We start from the raw sequence: 18501 nt of genomic DNA, 5'->3' as shown, positions 1-18501 counted from the left end.
AAGTGAACATTATGACTTTCTTCAAGCCAATGAGTAATTTAATTATATAATGCAGAAGAAATGGTCCCCGGTAAGATTAAAATAGGACAGAAATTATAGCAAGCAGCAGACCCCTAAAACCAAGTTTCAATAATTAAGGAAAATAAAACAACAGTATGCCTCATGTAGCAGAGAGTATTTTTCAACTATAAAACCCCTTTAGTCCAGACAAATCTTTTCTCCAAAATACAACTGAGAAGCACGCCTCCCATTTCAGAGGCTGTTTGCAAACCAATCTGCTGATTCTAACAAATGCCTTTCTAAAATGGAAAGTGTTCGTTAGCAGGCAAGTCACGGCCGCGAAGGTTTCAAAACAGAAGGAAGGGTGAAATGCAAGATGAAGGCCAAACAGAAGATAACAGAGGGGCAGGGGGATGAGAAGGCAAAAACCCCCGCAGTGGGCGTGAGTCTCTTGTTTCCTAGTCGGAGTAATTCCATACATGAACTTCAGGCTTTGCGCTAAACACTTGAACGTCCTTGTAAGCTTCAGTTGTGACATGCAAGCAGTCGCCCTCTAATGGAGTGCTTCCTCCCGTGCCGCAGATCAGAAACGAGGGCCAAGGAATTGTAAGGATGAGTGAGTTCAAGGCTGTTTAGTGGGTGCTAGGCAGTTCTGATTCCAATCTTACTTCCAAATGGAGCCTCGTGTATGGTGGTCTCCTCTCCGCACAGTCCTCTTCTTTTGTTGAGAAGGACAAAACCAAAAGCTAACTCAAGGAAATCGCACTGGGGTTTGGTGTTAGTGTAGGAGCTTCTGGTTTGGGGATCCTAATTTTTAGTCTTCGTACAAGCACCCTAATTGGCAAGTGTTAATGGGAATATTTATATACAGTATACTTCAATTCTATTAGGAAAATATTTTCGAAGTGTCTCTCCTGACTCCACCTTTTCTGTGTGGCTGATCCCCCACCCTCTCCACACTCCTGCATCTTTGCTGTGTGCCAGCTACTTCAGGAACCACCCAGCCTTCCCATTTCAAAGACTTCCGTGGTCTCTAGCAAAGCTGTATTATTTAATGAGCCATGTAAATACTTACTGTAATTGGAGACTTTGAAGGAGAGAAAAAAATGTTGTAAAATGAGCATTCATCTTCCTTTGTTTAGTTTTTAATTAAGCTGTGGTGGTAATGTGTAGCATGTTACACAAACTGTGATGTTTACCAAGAACCCCGTAATAGTCTAGTCTGCTCATACTAAGCCAGTTCCTTCTAGTCTGGTCATTCCGGATACTAATAAGGATGATTCCAATGTTTAAGGAAAAAGAGACAATAGCTCACATTCCAACACTCCAGATGAGACCTGAAACAGCTATGTGCTTGTAGCTCGTGTATAGTCTCAACTAGATCGTATGTCCATGAAGGGTGGTTGCTCAGAAATCAATGCAGAAGAATCAGAATCCAGCTGTCCAGCATGTGTGTAAGCTCAGTCCTCTGAGTTAGTGTGTTTGGGGCATTTATCAGTAGCTGATTGAGGGGAAAGCTGCCCCTATACTTAATTCTAAATCTGGTTCTCACTAACTACACTAAAAATATATTTGGTTTAAAAAAATACATATTTCTCCAAGAGCATTTATGAGATTTTTGGTTTTATGGATTTTATGCTTCTGATGAGAATTATATAGAACCTTCATACCAGAAAAGCTCTGGGAGGTTAAGTCATATATTATATTTCATAATGTATTATAAACCAAAGGGTTATAATTAAAATGCAAGCTCTACCATGGCATGGCGGAGATAATGACTGGATGTCCCCAACTTGAAAAAAGGAAATGCATGAGCATACCAGCCACCATGTCTGCATGTAATTAAGGAATGTACACTGAGCAGAATGAGAGTGCAGCATTAGGCCCCAACAGCAAAGCACAGGCCTGGCCTGCAGCTCCCAAGACCTGCCGCTTCTATCATTTGCTCCTGCAAATGTCTCTTAGGCTTTTCAAAATCCATCCATATACAATATTAAAGCACTATCAATCATAGGCCCCTTTTACTATTGTGTACGTTTCATTAAAAGGGAAGCTAGAATGTGGCAAAGAAGATTGTAGCTCTTTACATTGGCTACTTGACTAGAGGTTGACTTGTCTCAAAATGGCTTGTTGACAAGCTCAACGTTGAGGCATATTACCAAATATAGGCTATTTACAGATGATGCCCTTACAGAAATGTGTTAATTTAGAAAAGGCTCCACATTGCCTCCACAGTCTCTGGAAGCCTCAAATATTCATCATTCTTCTATGTTTATTTTATTTTATGTGCATGTCTCTTTTGGGCCTAATACTTGCAGAGGCCAGAAGAGGGTACCAGATCCTCTGTACCAGAATTTGTTAATATTTGGAAGCTCACCATGTGGGTAACAAGCCATCTCTCCAGCCTCATTACTAGTTTCTTTTTAAACATATTGTTTTGCTCAGAGAGTTAAAATTTATGAAAAACTCAAATATGTTTTGCTAAAAAACTAAACCATGAGTGGCCCGCACTTTATAGTTCTTTGTACTCAGCTCTGCACCTTAAATTCAGTGGGTTGGAAGAGAGACTCACTGTGAAGCTAGCAGCTCGTTCCACAGCTCGCCCATAGGTGCTGAGCATCCCACCACTCTAAGGGATGAAAAACCCAGAAAGGGGTCTTCCCATGCCAAGAGAAGAATTCAGAAATCTAATTTGCAGATACAGTTACAAACTTCAGTCAGTGATGTAGACAAAAGATATACCTTAAAAATACTAAAAACTGTGTTGTCCAGTTGCGTTGTTACTCAGATACGTGTTGTTAAGAATAGTGTCAAGTGTGCACTTACATGCAAGTGTACCCTTCCTTATAAAGCAAGTGTTCTAGAGAAGCCACAATGGCTGGGTATTAACAAACTGTTTGACATTTTCTACTGTTTTAAGTAGGAATTCCCTGACGGTCATGATACTCAGAATTCTGAAATTGCCTGGGAACAGGACGCTAGGCCACTGTTTTAGTTTGTTTTCTAATGTTGTGATAAAACACCATAGCCAAAAGCAACTCATAGAAGAATAGGCTTATCTCAGTTTGTGCTTGCAGTCCATCATGAGTGGAAATGAGGAGCTAAGGTAGAAGCCATGGAAGTATGCTGCTTACTGGGTTTCTCCTATGGCTTGCTTTTTTTTTTCTTTCTTTTTTTTCTATTTTATTATTTTATTCATATTACATCTCGATTGTTAGCCCTTCCCCTGTTCCTCCCATTCTTCCCTCCCTCCCACTTCCCCCCTTCTCCCCTCCCCTATGTCTGTGATTGAGGGAGACCTCCTCCCCCTATATATGCTCTTAGAATATCGAGTCTCTTCTTGGTAACTTGCTATCCTTCCTCTGAGTGCCGCCAGGCCTCCCCATCCAGGGGACGTGGTCAGAAAAGGGGCACCAGAGTTCGTGTGAGAGTCAGATCTTGCTCTCCACTCAACGGTGGAGAATATCATGTTCGTCGGCTAGGTCTTGGTAGGGGTTCGAAGTTTAATGCCTATATTCTCCTTGGCTGGTGCCTTAGTTTGAGGAGGACCCCAGGACCCAGATCTGCCTGTCATAAAGTTCTTCTTGTAGGTTTCTTTATACATAATAGCCAGAACATGGAAACAGCCTAAGTATCCCTCAGTAGAAAAATGGACTAAGAAACTGTGGTACATTTACACTATGGAATACTACTCAGCTATTAAAAACAAGGAATTCCCGAAATTTGTGGACAAATGGATTGATCTAGAAATTATCATAATGAGTGAGTTCACCCAGAAGCAAAAAGAGACAAACGGTATATACTCACTTATATCAAAACACTAGTCCAAGGGATACGTACCATGAAAAACTTTACTTACCAAGAAAGTGGGTCAGAGGAGAGGACATCCTATTGAGACTTTAGGTGAGAGTAGCATGGAAGAATAGGGAAATAGTAGGACCCACAGGGTCCTGGAAACCTACAAGAAGAACTTTATGATCGGCTTGCTTTCTTATACAAGCCAACACAGCCTGGCAGGCTTGGCACCACCCGCAATGGGCTGCCCCTCCCCCATTTCAATAATTATTCAAGGTAATACCCCCCACAGACCTGCCTACAGGCCAATCTGATGAAAGCATTTTCTCAATTGGGTTTCCTCTTCCCAGATATCTGTAGCTTGTGTCAAGGATACAAGAAACTAACCAGCACAGGCATGTGTTATTTTACCAGTACCCTGCTAGTAAGCCTCAATTATACTGTTACCCACAAAATAAACAAACTCAGAGTTATTTTCAATGTCTTGGGCACTTTCTTAGAAAAGGTGCCAAGGCCTATGGGTATGTGTGCGATTCTCAACGACCTCTGTGCCCGCTAAGGAGCCCACCATTCTCCAACAGCCAATTCCAAAACCATGGTCACAAAAAATGATCCTGGCTAAACTCAGTGGATCCCAGAAAGCAAAAATATTATTTGAAATGGAATTGTAGGGAGAAGAAGGTTTTAACAGGGGCGGGCAGCAAAGTAGAGTGTGTGGAATGACTATATTAATCAGAATGAACTATATACATGTATGCAACTGTCAAAGAAAAATGTAATACAATTTTTTAAAAACTCATGCTAATAAGCAATTCACTTGCTCTTCACATGAACTAGGACATATTGACTATTGCTAAGATACAGCCTTTTCTTCTTCATTGAATCTCATGTGGTTTGACTAATTCCAGATACTTCTGAGGCAATGCATGGCAGTGAACTCCATAGATGAACTGCCTACAGGATGTATGTAGCTATGGAAGAAAATAATTGACATCTGCTGCAATATGTGCAGCACTTCGTGTAGTTGGGTACCAGTAACTTTCTCACATACTTGAAGAAGGGAAGAATTATGTTCAAGGAGAAAAGAGTCCAAGGACACTTAAATTGAAATCTAGTTGAGTAAAGGTTATTGATTTTAATGTAGAACACAATATATTCACAGGATTTCCTTTCCCACTTCCCTGGTCCAAGAAGATTCTTTTTTTATTTTTTTCTTCCTAGTACTATAAGAGATGGTACTTCAGCCTTTTTCGTAGTATATAAAATATTGCATAAAATATATACAAGTAATTAATAGCCTTTCATTCCAGCAAATAATGCATAGTAGTGGATTTATTGTTTATGCGTATATCAATATTGTTTTAAATATGCGCTGGGATACAAAAGCAAGGCTGAAGTGTAAAATTGCCAATGCAGGCACAGAGCCTGGAAAATGATTTCTTTTAATAGTTTTCTCCACTTAACAGCCCTTCATTTGAAAACATTCTCATTCAGCTGTAGATTTTGCAGTTTGGTGCAGTGAGGGAGAAATTTATTCCTCCAGCACATTTATTCTTTTAATCGTTATTCATTTGTAGAGCTTTCACTGAGTGACTCGGTATATGCAGTGGTGGAAAGATTGATTTTGACAGTTGTTTTTAGTGCTTATTTATTTAAGCACATTCTCACACAGTAGCATTATGGGTAGGTTTAACTTAAACCGGAGCTCCCTAATACAGCATAGTGTAGACCTGTGGATTTTTCCAGAATCATCATTTGCAGACCCAAGAGTGATTAAAAAAAAAAGAAAGAAAGAAAGAAAGAAAGAAAGAAAGAAAGAAAGAAAGAAAGAAACATATTAGAAGCAAAGAGGAGAAAGAGAGTCATTTACAAGGTGAAATTTACCCAATCATTAGTAAATACCCTTAGCTCTGGTGTTAATTATGATTTATTATATATATATATATATATATATATGGAACCAAGATGTCCTAAGGAGTGAGCTATCTGCCATATATTTTGCCTCAATATTTAATAAGATAAATCTATCTTAAAGCAAATGCTTGAGTAATTTACATATTTCACCAAATCTAAGTAAGGGTTACAGTAGGCCAACAAGTTTAAGGGAATTACACATGTATTTATTCTCTTCAGCCTTCATGCATTTTTACCCACAGTTCCAAAGACGGCACCGAGCAACGTGAGTGGAAGAAGTGGAAGAAGGCACGAGTTGGTTATTGCCTGGGAGGTAAGAACAATTGCTCTATCAGTGTCAGAGTAGGCGGCTGCTTAGACGCTGAGGCTGGGCACAGAGAGAGAAAGAGCCCTGGTAGAAGGCTCGGTAACTCTGTTTGAATGAGGAAAAGGTAAAGGAGGCACTACTCAGGTGAATACAGCCCAGGCAAATCCTGCTTAGCCTTACCTGCTGTCCATTCCTTTCATAAATAAAACTTTATGCCTGGTTTTAGATTTCTGCAGAGGTAGTTATTTCCCACATTTTATCTCCATTGACGCTCTCCTACGAACTTGACTAATTGACACTGACTCTTCCTCTACTCAGTACATAGTTTTTCCTTTTCTCAGAATTTTATTTTATTTTGTTTCCAGTGTAGATATTAGGCAGTGCATTGTACAGTAAAGCAGAGTACAGTCGCCAAAGGCTAATGGGAGTAGATAGTTGCTAAAGGAGCCATTGTTAGAACTCTTTCTCTTTTCTTTTCTTTTTTATTTTAATTAGAATTCAAGCTTTAAAAATTACTTTACACGTAATTTCTGGCTATTTATAATGACTTCACTCTACTGGCTGGCCAACACAATAACTTCTATCTATAATATTCAGTTAAACCTTTAAATAAAATTTAATGTAAGCGATGTATAGCATGAGAAGAGTTTTTTGTTTGTTTTATTTTGTTAAATAACATTCCATGATGGGTTTAGTTAGTTCATTGTTGGCTTAGTTGTTTGGTTTGGTTTGCACTTTAGGAAAACACAGACACAGATAGAAAAGAACACTGGAAGATAGCTCCTATACTAATCTCTCTTTGATTTGACCTGCAGACTCCTTGGCAGAGCATTAACAGGAGAGAAGAGACTGGCAACCCCAATCATAAGAGCTACCCCAAACATACAATAGAGTACAACCATCTTCTGCTCATATACATGACTATACAGTCACTACAGGAGTGTTCACTACTCCTGTGTGTCTCCTTAGATACCAAGAGATGTAATTCTACTTTTACCTTGTACCTCTAAAGCCGAAGTACATATGCCATTTTAGCTCCCAGATCATTAAAAGGTTCTGAGACTGTGTCCGTGGCTCTCTGTAACTTTGACAAAGCATTAGGAGGCAGCGTCTCTTGGCCAGTGGCATTATGGATCATTAACTGTGCTGTCTTTCTTTAGCCAGTGTCAGAGGAGTTCCAAAATGGGGAAGGCTTCGGCTACATAGTGGCGTTCAGACCCAATGGAACACGTGGCTGGAAAGAGAAGATGGTGACGTCTTCTGAGGCTTCAAAGTTCATTTACAGAGATGAAAGTGTCCCACCTCTCACACCCTTCGAAGTCAAAGTTGGTGTTTATAATAATAAAGGCGATGGACCCTTCAGCCAGATTGTAGTCATCTGTTCAGCCGAGGGAGGTCAGTGTCTTTGCCTTACCACTTTTACATTTCAATATTTTTAATGAGACATTATGTGCACATTTAGAAAATACTAGTAAGCCAAAGATTCAAAATTTCACTCATAATCTCATTATACTTGTTGGATATACTTTGTGGAACTTTCCCCAAATTCATCTTTTTAAAAACTTAGTTTGTGGAGCTGAAGAGGTGGCTCTGCATTTAAGAACACTGACTTCTCTTCCAGAGGATCAGGGTTCAATTCCCAGCACACACATGACTGCTCACAACTGTCTGGAATTCCAAAATCTGACATCCACGAACATACATGTAGGCAAAACACCAGTGCACACAGAAAATACTTAGCTTGGATATGTTGACTTATCTTTTTTGTTCACGAATAATGTATGACCAGCATACTTCCATGAAGTGGATAGTACCAGTAATCTACAGAGCAAGTTATTTCCTCTATATATTTTACTATGTGTGTATGTGTGTACTGAATCTATGTGAAGATTCCATTGACATAACCAGTAAACATTTATGTCTAACCACTGTGTAACCCACTGCACTAAAAAGAATTCTCAGATACGGCTTTCCATTAAGAATTTGCTCCACACTTTTAAATCTTTGTCATATCCTTGGACAAATGTAAGTAAAGAGAAAGAAATTGAAGAGTAGAGAGGCTAAGGGGTCTGCCAAAGGTTAGGCGTCTTGTGATAGGAATGAAATGCACATCTCTCCATTGAATTTTCTGTAGCATGAGGTCACCACATGCATGAGTTTATTTTATTCTTAAGCACCTACATGGGGTAGAATCTAGTACATGTGCTCACTTCGCAAAAGACTAAATAGAGCCAGCAGCTCTCCATAGGGACTACAGCTAAACCCCTACCCCGCCCTCTGCTAGCAAGATCCTAGGCCTATGTTCATACTTCACACCATGTGCAATTGTCTGAGAGAAAGCAGGAGAGATCTTAGCTTTCCCCTACTTCTATTCAAATGCAGAATGTCAACAGGCCGGGCAAGCGAAAAATACTAAGAATAATTCAAAATAAAATATTGCACAAAGGCAACAGCTGTCTGACCTTTCCAATAAACAAGGTCAACATTAACTGAGCTTCGTGCTTCTTTCATGCCCCGCATGTGTGGTTTGAATAGCTCAAGAGAAAACTAGTATTTTTGATGATGGGAGTTTCATGGGAAGAAATAAATAAGGTTATTTGAATGTAGAAGAACAAAGGTAGCGCTTGATTTATGTAAGATACACTTTTGGATAAAAGCTGCCCTGCATCTTTGTAATACAGAGCCAAGCTGTGAAGCTGGGGCAAACTTTTATCCTGGTAGAATAACAGCTAGGAAGGTGTAGAATCAAGCAGTAAACTGTAGGAGTCCTACCAAGATAGTCCTGCACTTAGCACTTCATATTGTGTTGGGTACAGGCATGCTGTGCACGTGTGCGTGTGTGTGTGTGTGTGTGTGTGTGTGTGTGTGTGTGTGTGTGTGTGTAAGATAGTCATGCACTTAGCATTTCATATTGTGTTGGGTACAGGCATGCTGTGCATGTGTGCGTGTGTGCGTGTGTGTGTGTGTGTGTGTGTGTGTGTAAGATAGTCATGCACTTAGCATTTCATATTGTGTTGGATACAGGCATGCTGTGCATGTGTGCGCGCGCGCGTGCGCGCTCGCGCGCGCGTGTGTGTGTGTGTGTGTGTGTGTCACAGAAAGAGACAGAGACAGAGAGAGAGAGACAGAGAGAGAGAGAGAGAGAGAGAGAGAGAGAGACTTATCTAATTTAACACTTTCAAAGAAGTATGAGGTCATAATTTCCAGCCCAAGTACACTTTTCAGAAGACCCAGTCTCAGGGAGCCTAAGAACAAGACCCAGATACATATTACTAAGTGATGGGCTTGTAAACTAAACACAGTTAAGTGGTACAGCTGGGCTTTTTGCCATAGTGTAGGAATGAGAGCGTATCCTTTAAGACTGGATAAATGGCTTCCCAGTTTAGGAGTGCATCCTGCTTTTCAGAGGACCCACCTCTGATGGCTCACCACCTCCTGTCACCCCACTCACTCTCCAAGGGATCTGATACTCTTTTGGTCTCTTGGGCACAAAGTTCAAGCACATATACTCACACACCTATACCTAAGTCTACAAATAATTAAAAGGAAAAAATGATTTTTTTTTCTTTTTAAACTTATGCTTTTTCTTGTACTGTCTCACTGGGGATATATACAGTAAAAATGTCATATATGATTTCTCACCTCAAAAAGTTATTTGGTAGCACATATTCTACCAGAAAGTACATGCATTCTTGTTTTTAATTTTCACCAAAATAATTACCAAGCACATGGCTGCAGAGCTCATAGTGAGTCACAGGAATTTGGAAAGATGCCTTGTAGGGTAATGCCACGGTAGCCTTTTTAAGAAATCCAGTTTCTTGTCAGCCTTAGCTTTGAAATTAAATTATATCAGTTGCCATGGGTTACTTTTTTCCTTTTTCCTTTTTTGGACTGTGTGCCCTTAAACTTGAAATGGTTTGCCTTTGGAACTTTCTCTTTCAAGTTAGACAGGAAACATTCATATTTCCTTTCAAAGACACTGAGGTTGTGGCTATAAAATATATCATTGTAACACTTCATTTGTCAATGAAAATATGAAAGATACCAGCCCTGCAATATGTGCAAACTGACTTTGTGTTGACAGCAAAATCTAAACGTATAATTGTGGAGTTTTATCATTAATTAAATTTGCAATGTTGGAATTTTTGTTAAGTGTGGTGGTTTGAATCTTGAAATCACATCAGTCAAAAAACAGGAGTGCAAATGACTGGAGGCACTGTCTCCCTTCATGGGCACTGCAGTGCAGTCACACTCTGTGGGTCTAACTCTCTAGACTCCCAGTGAAACCGTTCTGGAATGCTCATAATGCTAAAATTAAACTCCCACCTATTTGTTCTGTATACTAAAGTATTGTTTTAAATAATTATTCCAAAGAAGCAATAATAACAGGTGAACATCTACTGTGTAGCCATCAGAAGGGGAAATTGCATTCCATTTTAGTCACATGGAAAATGGCTTTGAACAGGAGTGACCATTTCAAAGATGTGATGTCAAGACTGTAGCCCAGGAGAATCATGAATTCAAGGCCAGCCTAGGCTATATAGTGAGACTATCAAAAGCAACAGCAACTCACCTATAAGTGGTTGTGTGCAGCCCTCAAAACCCTCATTCTTTTTTGCTTTCCTCTCAAGAAAACTTAAAGGAATGCAAGTGAGAATTTCACTGTTGAAAGCAAAGCTTTGCCCATATTTGACAATTATATTATATTGGTATTATCCAAATTACTTGAGGCTTGAATTGACTCCCAAACTTCTGAGGTTAACTGTCTCTCTCAAGTACAAGAATGTTCAAGATGGTTCTTCTCTTAATGTCCTTGAGTCTTTGAAACCTATTTCTACAGCCAAAGCAACAAGGTTAAGATAGTCCTAAGTAGCCACTGACATGAGCCTGGAGAGAAATTTGCCCACATGTACCTTATAAATAAATCTCACTTCCACCATTAAAGCTAAGGAAGAATCTAGTATCTCTAACCTTGGTTCTACTGTTGATATTTAAGATATGACACAAGTCTTTTTTTAAAGAACAAAACCAATATATTTTTAATTGCCAAGTTATGATGTAGTTGCTTTAAGGTCCATAGTACAGTTGGATGTGGCTGCACATGCCTGTAATCCCAGCATTTGAGATGCTAAGTAAGGCAAAAGGATTGAAAGTCGGAAGCCAGTCTGGCCTTTTAAGAAATTAATGGCAGGCTGGAGAGATGGCTCAGCAGTTAAGAGCATGAAATCTCTTGCAGAGGGCCCAAGTTTGTTTGATTTTCAGCATCCATAGCTGACAACCTCAAGTAACTCCAGTTTCAAAGGATTTAACACCCTCCTCTGATCTCCGTTGATACTGCACTCATGCACAAACCCACACTCCGAAATACTTGTATGCTCATAATTTTAAAATGTTTTTAAAATAAAATAACAAATAACAGCCAAAAGGCTCAGTAAGACTGTTTTAAAGTGATTTATTTTCAAGATAAAAATAGTAAATCGATGACTCATCCTCCCTTTTGTAGTTATAGAATCATTTCATAATTCAGCTTATATCTGTTTGCTCTCAGCTTCATTTTACCCCACGTTTGGGTAAGAAGAACTGTAACATTCAGTTATATCAATTAGAAATCGCGGTCATTGGTCACAGATTAGTGATTATTTGTGATGTTCTTTAGCTTTCTCCAGTATTTGGGGCTTTTGCCTCTTCAGGTGAATTGCATGGCTCTTGTTTTTATTAAATTCCAGAAGTCTCTGGTCATCTGAAGGAATCTATTTGCAGGAGTCCCTTAAAACCAAGGCAACCTGTGCTCAAAATGAAGCCCAGCAAGGTGACATTCTCCGGATCAACTCTTAGCTGAGCCTGAGCTCAGTGGGATTTATGTGAAGTCAGAAATTAATAAATTGGTATATTAGTTATAAAATACAAGGAATAATCGCCCGTCTGTGCTGGATGATCCATTTGGATTACTGACTATAAAAGTTCAGCAGTGGCTGTCTTCGCTGAATTTTTAACTAATGAAACCAGAACCCTTTCCCACAGGGTTTATTAGACTCCCCTTTGATTAATGCTGCTGCTGCCCTCCTGGGAACTCAGATGTACAATCAATATTACAAGCGCATCCCCCCGAATCACGAGGAGGACTCCAGCTGCTGGGTCACTTAACACAGATGTATCATCTAAATTCATGAGCATGTTAATTCTCCTCTAAATTTTAATCTAACTGATACTGAAATCTGTCAATCAGTGTGTCCACTACTATCCCCAGATTGGAGTGGAGGAGCTATCTATAGCCTACATCACACCCTACGCAAGAGCAGGATGGTTTTCAAACCTCTGCCCTGTAGACAAAGCCTACTGCACCTGCACAAATAAGAATTTGAACTCTTATCAAATTACTTGAGTTCATAGTCAATAGTAAAAGGGTTTTTTTTTTTAATCTTGTGATATACAAGGTCAGGGTGGGTTTTTAAAATGCTTAAAAATGGCATGGCCTGTGAGGAGCCATGAGCCATGGTTCAAAGTTACCAAGAATTCCATGCAATAAGAATGAAGGCCATCATCCTACCAAAAGCAATCTACAGATTCAATGCAATCCCTATCAAAATACCTACACAGTTTTTTAAAGACATTGAAAGTTCAATTCTGAACTTCATATGGAAAAACAAAAAAAAACCAGAATAGCTAAAACAATCTTGTACAATAAAAGGTGTTCCGGAGGAATCTCCATACCTGATCTCAAACTGTACTATAAAGCAATATTACTACTACTAAAACAGCATGGTACTGACACAGCAACAGGCTGGTTGATCAGTGGAATCAAATCGAAAACCCAGATATGAATCCACACACATATGGTCACTTGATTTTTGACAAAGAAGCCAAATCCATTCAATGGAAAAAGGATAGCATCTTCAACAAATGGTGCTGGTCTAACTGGAGGTCTATGTGTAAAAAAAATGCAACTGGACCCATATTTGTCACCTTGCACAAAACTCAAATCCAAGTGGATTAAAGACCTCAACATGAAACCAGAGACACTAAGTCACTTAGAAGAAAAAGTGGGAAAGAGCCTGGAAGTTGGCACAGAAGACAACTTCCTGAACAGAACACCAACAGCCCAGGCCTTAATGTCAACCATTAATAAATGGGACCTCATAAGGCTGAAAAGCTTCTGTAAGGCAGGAGACACTGTCAAGAGAACAAAGCAACAGCCTACAGACTGGGAAAAGATCTTCACCAACCGTACATCTGACAAAGGTCTAATATCCAAAATATATAAAGAACTCAAGAAATTAAACACCACCAAACCAAAAAACCCAATTGAGAAATGGAGCTTGGAACTAAACAGAGAATTCTCAACAGAGGAATATCAAATGGCTGAGAAACACTTAAAGAAATGCTCAACCTCCTTAGTCATCAGAAAAATGCAAATCAAAACAACTCTGAGATTCCATCTTACACCCATCAGAATGGCTAAGATCAAAAATTCAAGCGATACCACATGCTGGCAAGGATGTGGGGAGAGAGGAACACTCCTTCATTGCTGGTGGAAATGCAAACTAGTACAGCCACTTTGGAAATCTATCTGGTGCTATCTCAGAAAAATGGGAATAGGGCTTCCTCAAGACCCAGCTATTCCATTCCTTGGAATATACCCAGAAGATGCTCCACCACACAACAAGAAAATTTGCTCAACCATGTTCATAGCAGCCTTATTCATAATAGCCAGAACATGGAAACAGCCTAAGTGTCCATCAGTAGAGGAATAGATAAAGAAACTGTGATACATATACACTATGGAATACTACTCAGCTATTAAAAACAAGGTATTCCCAAAATTTGTGGACAAATGGATTGAGCTAGAAATGATCATAATGAGTGAGTTAACCCAGAAGCAGAAAGACTCAAATGGAATATACTCACTTATATCTGCATACTAGCCCAAGGGGCATGTCCCACAAAAGCCTTCACTTACCAGGAAACTGGGACAGAGAGGAGGACACCCTATTGGGACTCTAGATGAGAGAAGCATGGGAGAATAGCAAAGTAGAAGGATCCAGAGGGTCCTAGAAACCTACAAGTAGAACATTATGATAGGCAGATTTGGGCCCAGGGGTCCCGCTCAAACTAAGGCACCAGCCAAGGACAATACAGGCGGTAAACTTTAAACCCCTACCCAGATCTAGCCAATGGGCGGAACATTCTCCACAGTTGAATGAAGAGTGGGATATGACTTTCTCACATACTCTGGTGCCTCATTTTTGACCATGTCCCTTGGAGGGGGAGACCTGGTGGCACTCAGAGGAAGGACAGCAGGTTACTAAGAAGAGACTTGATACCCTATGAGCATATACAGGGGGAGGAAGTCCCCCTCAGGAACAATCATAGGGGAGGGGAATAAGGGGAAAATGGGAGGCAGGGAAGAATGGGAGGATACAAGGGATGGAACAACCATTGAGATGTAACAAGAGTAAATTAAGAAAAAAAATTAAAAGAAAAAAGAATTAAGGCCATTGGTTATGCCTGTGGCAGAGTTCAGCAGGCAGTCCCTGCAATTCTGTGGTTTTTGACAACATCTAGAAGTATAGGGCTCAGGTAAGAACCCCAATACAAATACTTGAGAAGCATTAGTAGTTAAAGGTAATGGAAGAAAACAGTGCTGAGGGAGTGGTGGGGCAGTGGCTCAGCCGATAAGGCGCCTCCCACCCGTGCATGAGGACTCCAGTTCAGAATTTCAGCACCACATAAAGGCTAGACATGACAGCATGGACCTGCAATTGTATCACTGGGAAAGCAGAGGCAGGAGGCTCTGTGGCGCTTGCTGGACAGCCAGTCTAGCCAATTGATGAGCTTCAGATTCGTTTTTAAAAACCTGTCTCAAAAACTAGTGTGGATGGAAGTGTGATATGGCTGCGCAGATAAAAGCACTTTCAGAGAAAGCATGGTGACCTCAGTCAGCTATCCAATCCAAAGCTGGAAGGAGAGAAGCAATTCCCAAAGGGTTCCCTCTAATAGCCACAAGATGTCCACACCCTCGCACACATGATGTGTGTACATAATGCTGACACAATTAAATGCATAATGTGTAGAGCAATAGAGGACAATGTTCAATATCAACTTGTGGCTCCATACCCATCCATGTGACATACAACACACACACACACACACACACACACACTTAATCACATATGCTACAAGTACATACACACAGAAAAGAAAACTCAAGTGGATGTTACATGTGTGAAGCCCAGTGTACCAACATCACCAGGCATTAAAACCCTCCCTCCACACGTAGAAGCTGTGTGATGCCTTTTGTGGTCCCCCTACCCCTCTTGGAAAAGGAATTTCATCACATATAATAATTGTTTTGGATGATTTAACACATGTCTGGAATTAATAAGTTCTGGAACATACTAAATCCTTTTCTTACAGAGTCGATTGTTGACTACCCTGAGTTCTTTATCTATTGAGTTTATGTTTAAGCATATTATTATGTATATGTTTAAGCATATTTTTCCATTCCTCTGTCAGTCTTTGGAGACAATTGAAGGGTAAAGGAATGAATGGAATTTGTTTCCTTTATAGTCCCTTCTCTGCTCCCTCAAAATGACTCTAAAGTGAGAGTGATGGGCTGGGAAGATGGCTCACAGGTTAAAGGCTTGCCATCATGGAAGGATCCCAAATCTCCAGGATGTGTATAAATGCTGAGTGGCCCAGGCACACTTCCTACTTGATTGTAATCCTAGTCATCGAGGGTGGAGACAGAACATCCCTGGAGCAAGATGGCTGCAAGAGCAAGCTCTGGGTTTGATTGAAAGGACTGCCTCAAAGAGTAAGAATATATAGGGGGAGGTAATCCCCCTCAGGAACAGTCATAGGGTGGGGGAATAATGGGAAAATGGGGGGGGGGAAGGAATGGGAGGATACAAGGGATGGGATAAACATTGAGATGTAACAAGAATAAATTAATAAAAATAAATAAATAAATAAAAACTCAAATCAAAATTAAAAAAAAATAATGATAGAGGCCCATTTCTGATACCAACCTCAGGCCTTCATACAGATGTGTACCCACATACATACACACTGCACACATACATATCGGACAGAAAGAAATCAAATGAGAACGAACTAGCTGATTCCTTGTTCACAAATGTAAAACACTAAAGAATATTTAAGACTGTCCTCCTAATAAGCAGGCTAGGGGAGGAGCACATTTGGAAGTAGAGCTTGAATGAAGCATCTTTCCCTAAGCAAATCTACACCTTTTTAATTTTGTAGGGTAAGTTAGATTGGCTTATTGGCTTTAAATGAACACCAAATTGCTTGAACACCAAACACCCACTGTCCGGATACTCCTGACTTCTTATCCAAGCAATTGTCTTAAAGTCTGTCTATAGTGACTCTCTCGTGCACTTGCAGTGGACTTCTGGATAGGCCAGGAGATGCCAGACAAAGGTTCTGCCCTTCCGTTGGTGATTCCCATCTGCAGACAAACATGTTGTCAAATCAGCTGGAGACAGGACATAGCAAGGCATTTGGAAGAACCTGGCTGAGGCCATGCTTTCTCCAGTGCTGAAGCTGCAGCTCAGGTCAGCAGGGGTGAACTTTTAGTGCTGTTTGGATCTAGCAGATGAACTGACTTAAGGTCATTTGTCCATGCTGGGTCAGGTGATGCAACTGTGGCCCATAGCCCTGGGAAAGCATCTGTGACACATCAGGATGGGTCTGACCCAATCTTAAAATCCTCGAAGCTTTTCAGTGAAATTAAAGTACTTGTTTGGGAAGTATTTGCTCATCATCTCCCGTGTTCTTTTACAAACTTCTACCTTTTTATTTAATTTAGATTTGAGACGTATTTAAATGTGCTGGTGCTCCTGAAAGCTAATGGGAAAATGACTTCTCTCTGGAGATAAGGAGGAATAGAAAGGCTGCCACCCAGCCATGTGTTTTTGTGCTTCTGAAATTATTTATCCCCCCTGCAATCTTCTCTGACAGAGATGTAATTGCCTCAGTAATATAAAAGCGGGTGGAAAACATTTGGCAGGCGAGTCTCTGTGATGCATTTGTTCTGAAGAGAAGCGACATAGTGACAGAATGGCAAATGATAACCAAAATGTGGTTTCCTTTGAAATGAGTCTCACCGAAACCTGAGTAATCCAGTCACGTGTGCCTCTAAACTGCCAGCATGCCCCTTCTTTAAATACAGAATTAAGAATTTAAACTCCTGTTAAACAATTTTATAAGTCTACAAGTCTGCTAGCTGTGATTTGAGAATTAAATAGAAGCTCTTCTCTTTTAAGAAAAGATTGAATAGATGAAAAATAGATTATAGAGTAATATGAGGGACACCACTGAGCAAGGAAATAGAAAAGATATTTAGAGGCTGTCAGAATGAGGAATCACAATTGATACAGTGTAGGAATCAATGCCAACTTGTGTTAAAAAAAATCAAATGAATTTACCACAGTACTTTTGAATTGGTTCAATTATAGCATATGGGACATTTTTAAACATTTGTGTGTGTGTGTGTGAGAGAGAGAGAGACAGAGAGAGAGAGAGAGAGAGAGAGAGAGAGAGAGAGAGAGAGAGAGAGAGAGAGACAGAGAGAGACAGAGAGAGAGAGAGAGAGAGATGTACTCAAGGAATCCATAAGAGGATGCTTCCTGGGGCTAGAGTTGTGAGTTGTGAGTCACCTCGTGTAGGTACTAAACACCAAACTCAGCTTAGCATGTGATTTTTAAACATGAGATTCACCAAAAGAAAAACACCGAGTAGTACAAATATGTTTGGAAAAGATTTTGGTAGATTTATTTTACAGCAATGAATAGATGTTCTTGAATGGATTGGTTTGTTCATTTGTTTACTTATCAATTATTTATTTATTTCGAGATGGATCTCTTATATTCCAAGCTAGCCAGGAACTCACTCTCTGTCCAGTCCTGAACTTTGATCCATGAGCCTCTCTTCACAGTTGTTGGGAGTGTGTGATTATATACTGGGCATGGTGCTAGTATCTTAAATCAGTAATATTCAAAAATATCCAGATAGATGTGTGAGTACTTCTTATAGCTAAGGACAGATATTAGAAAACAGTTACACTTATTCCAGGTCCCTCATAATTGCCTTTGGAAAGGTGTTCTTTAGAATTGTGTCTTTGTCAAATGGTTTCCTGAATGATGGCGGGCGGGGAGTTGTTTTGAAGTTAGTACAAAAGTCTTTCCAATTTTTATAGCACAGGTTTTTAAAAAATATAATAATCTATACAGAACTGTTCGACCTAATCTGTGACCTTTATACTTCCATTTCAGTTAACATGTGTTTGTGACAGTATTTATGATTCAGCCATGTCAAAGCTGGAAATATTTCCTTGCTCATATAGCATATGGTGTCAAAGAAAATGCACTTCTTGATGGATGTCAGTCAGACATTGTGTTTTAGAAAAAAATGGTGTGAAAGGTCACTGAGCATAGAAACAAATAGAGAGGTGCTTTTGAGCAGCA

The 18501-nt window shown here is 39.9% G+C and overlaps 1 protein-coding gene across 1 annotated transcript in view; it reads left to right on the top strand.

The window, feature by feature from the left end:
* The window catches only part of Cntn5 (contactin 5), a 445387-nt gene that overhangs the window by 382107 nt on the left and 44779 nt on the right, over positions 1-18501 (top strand). The window contains exons 17-18 of the mRNA XM_051156769.1: positions 5952-6022; positions 7177-7411. Coding sequence (XP_051012726.1) covers positions 5952-6022; positions 7177-7411 — 306 coding nt within the window. The remainder of the gene's footprint in view (positions 1-5951; positions 6023-7176; positions 7412-18501) is intronic.

This window comes from Acomys russatus, chromosome 14, assembly GCF_903995435.1.
Source record: "Acomys russatus chromosome 14, mAcoRus1.1, whole genome shotgun sequence".
Taxonomy (NCBI): Eukaryota; Metazoa; Chordata; class Mammalia; order Rodentia; family Muridae; genus Acomys; species Acomys russatus.
Note: the sequence above shows the minus strand (reverse complement) of the source record. Positions and strands in the feature narration are given on the sequence as shown.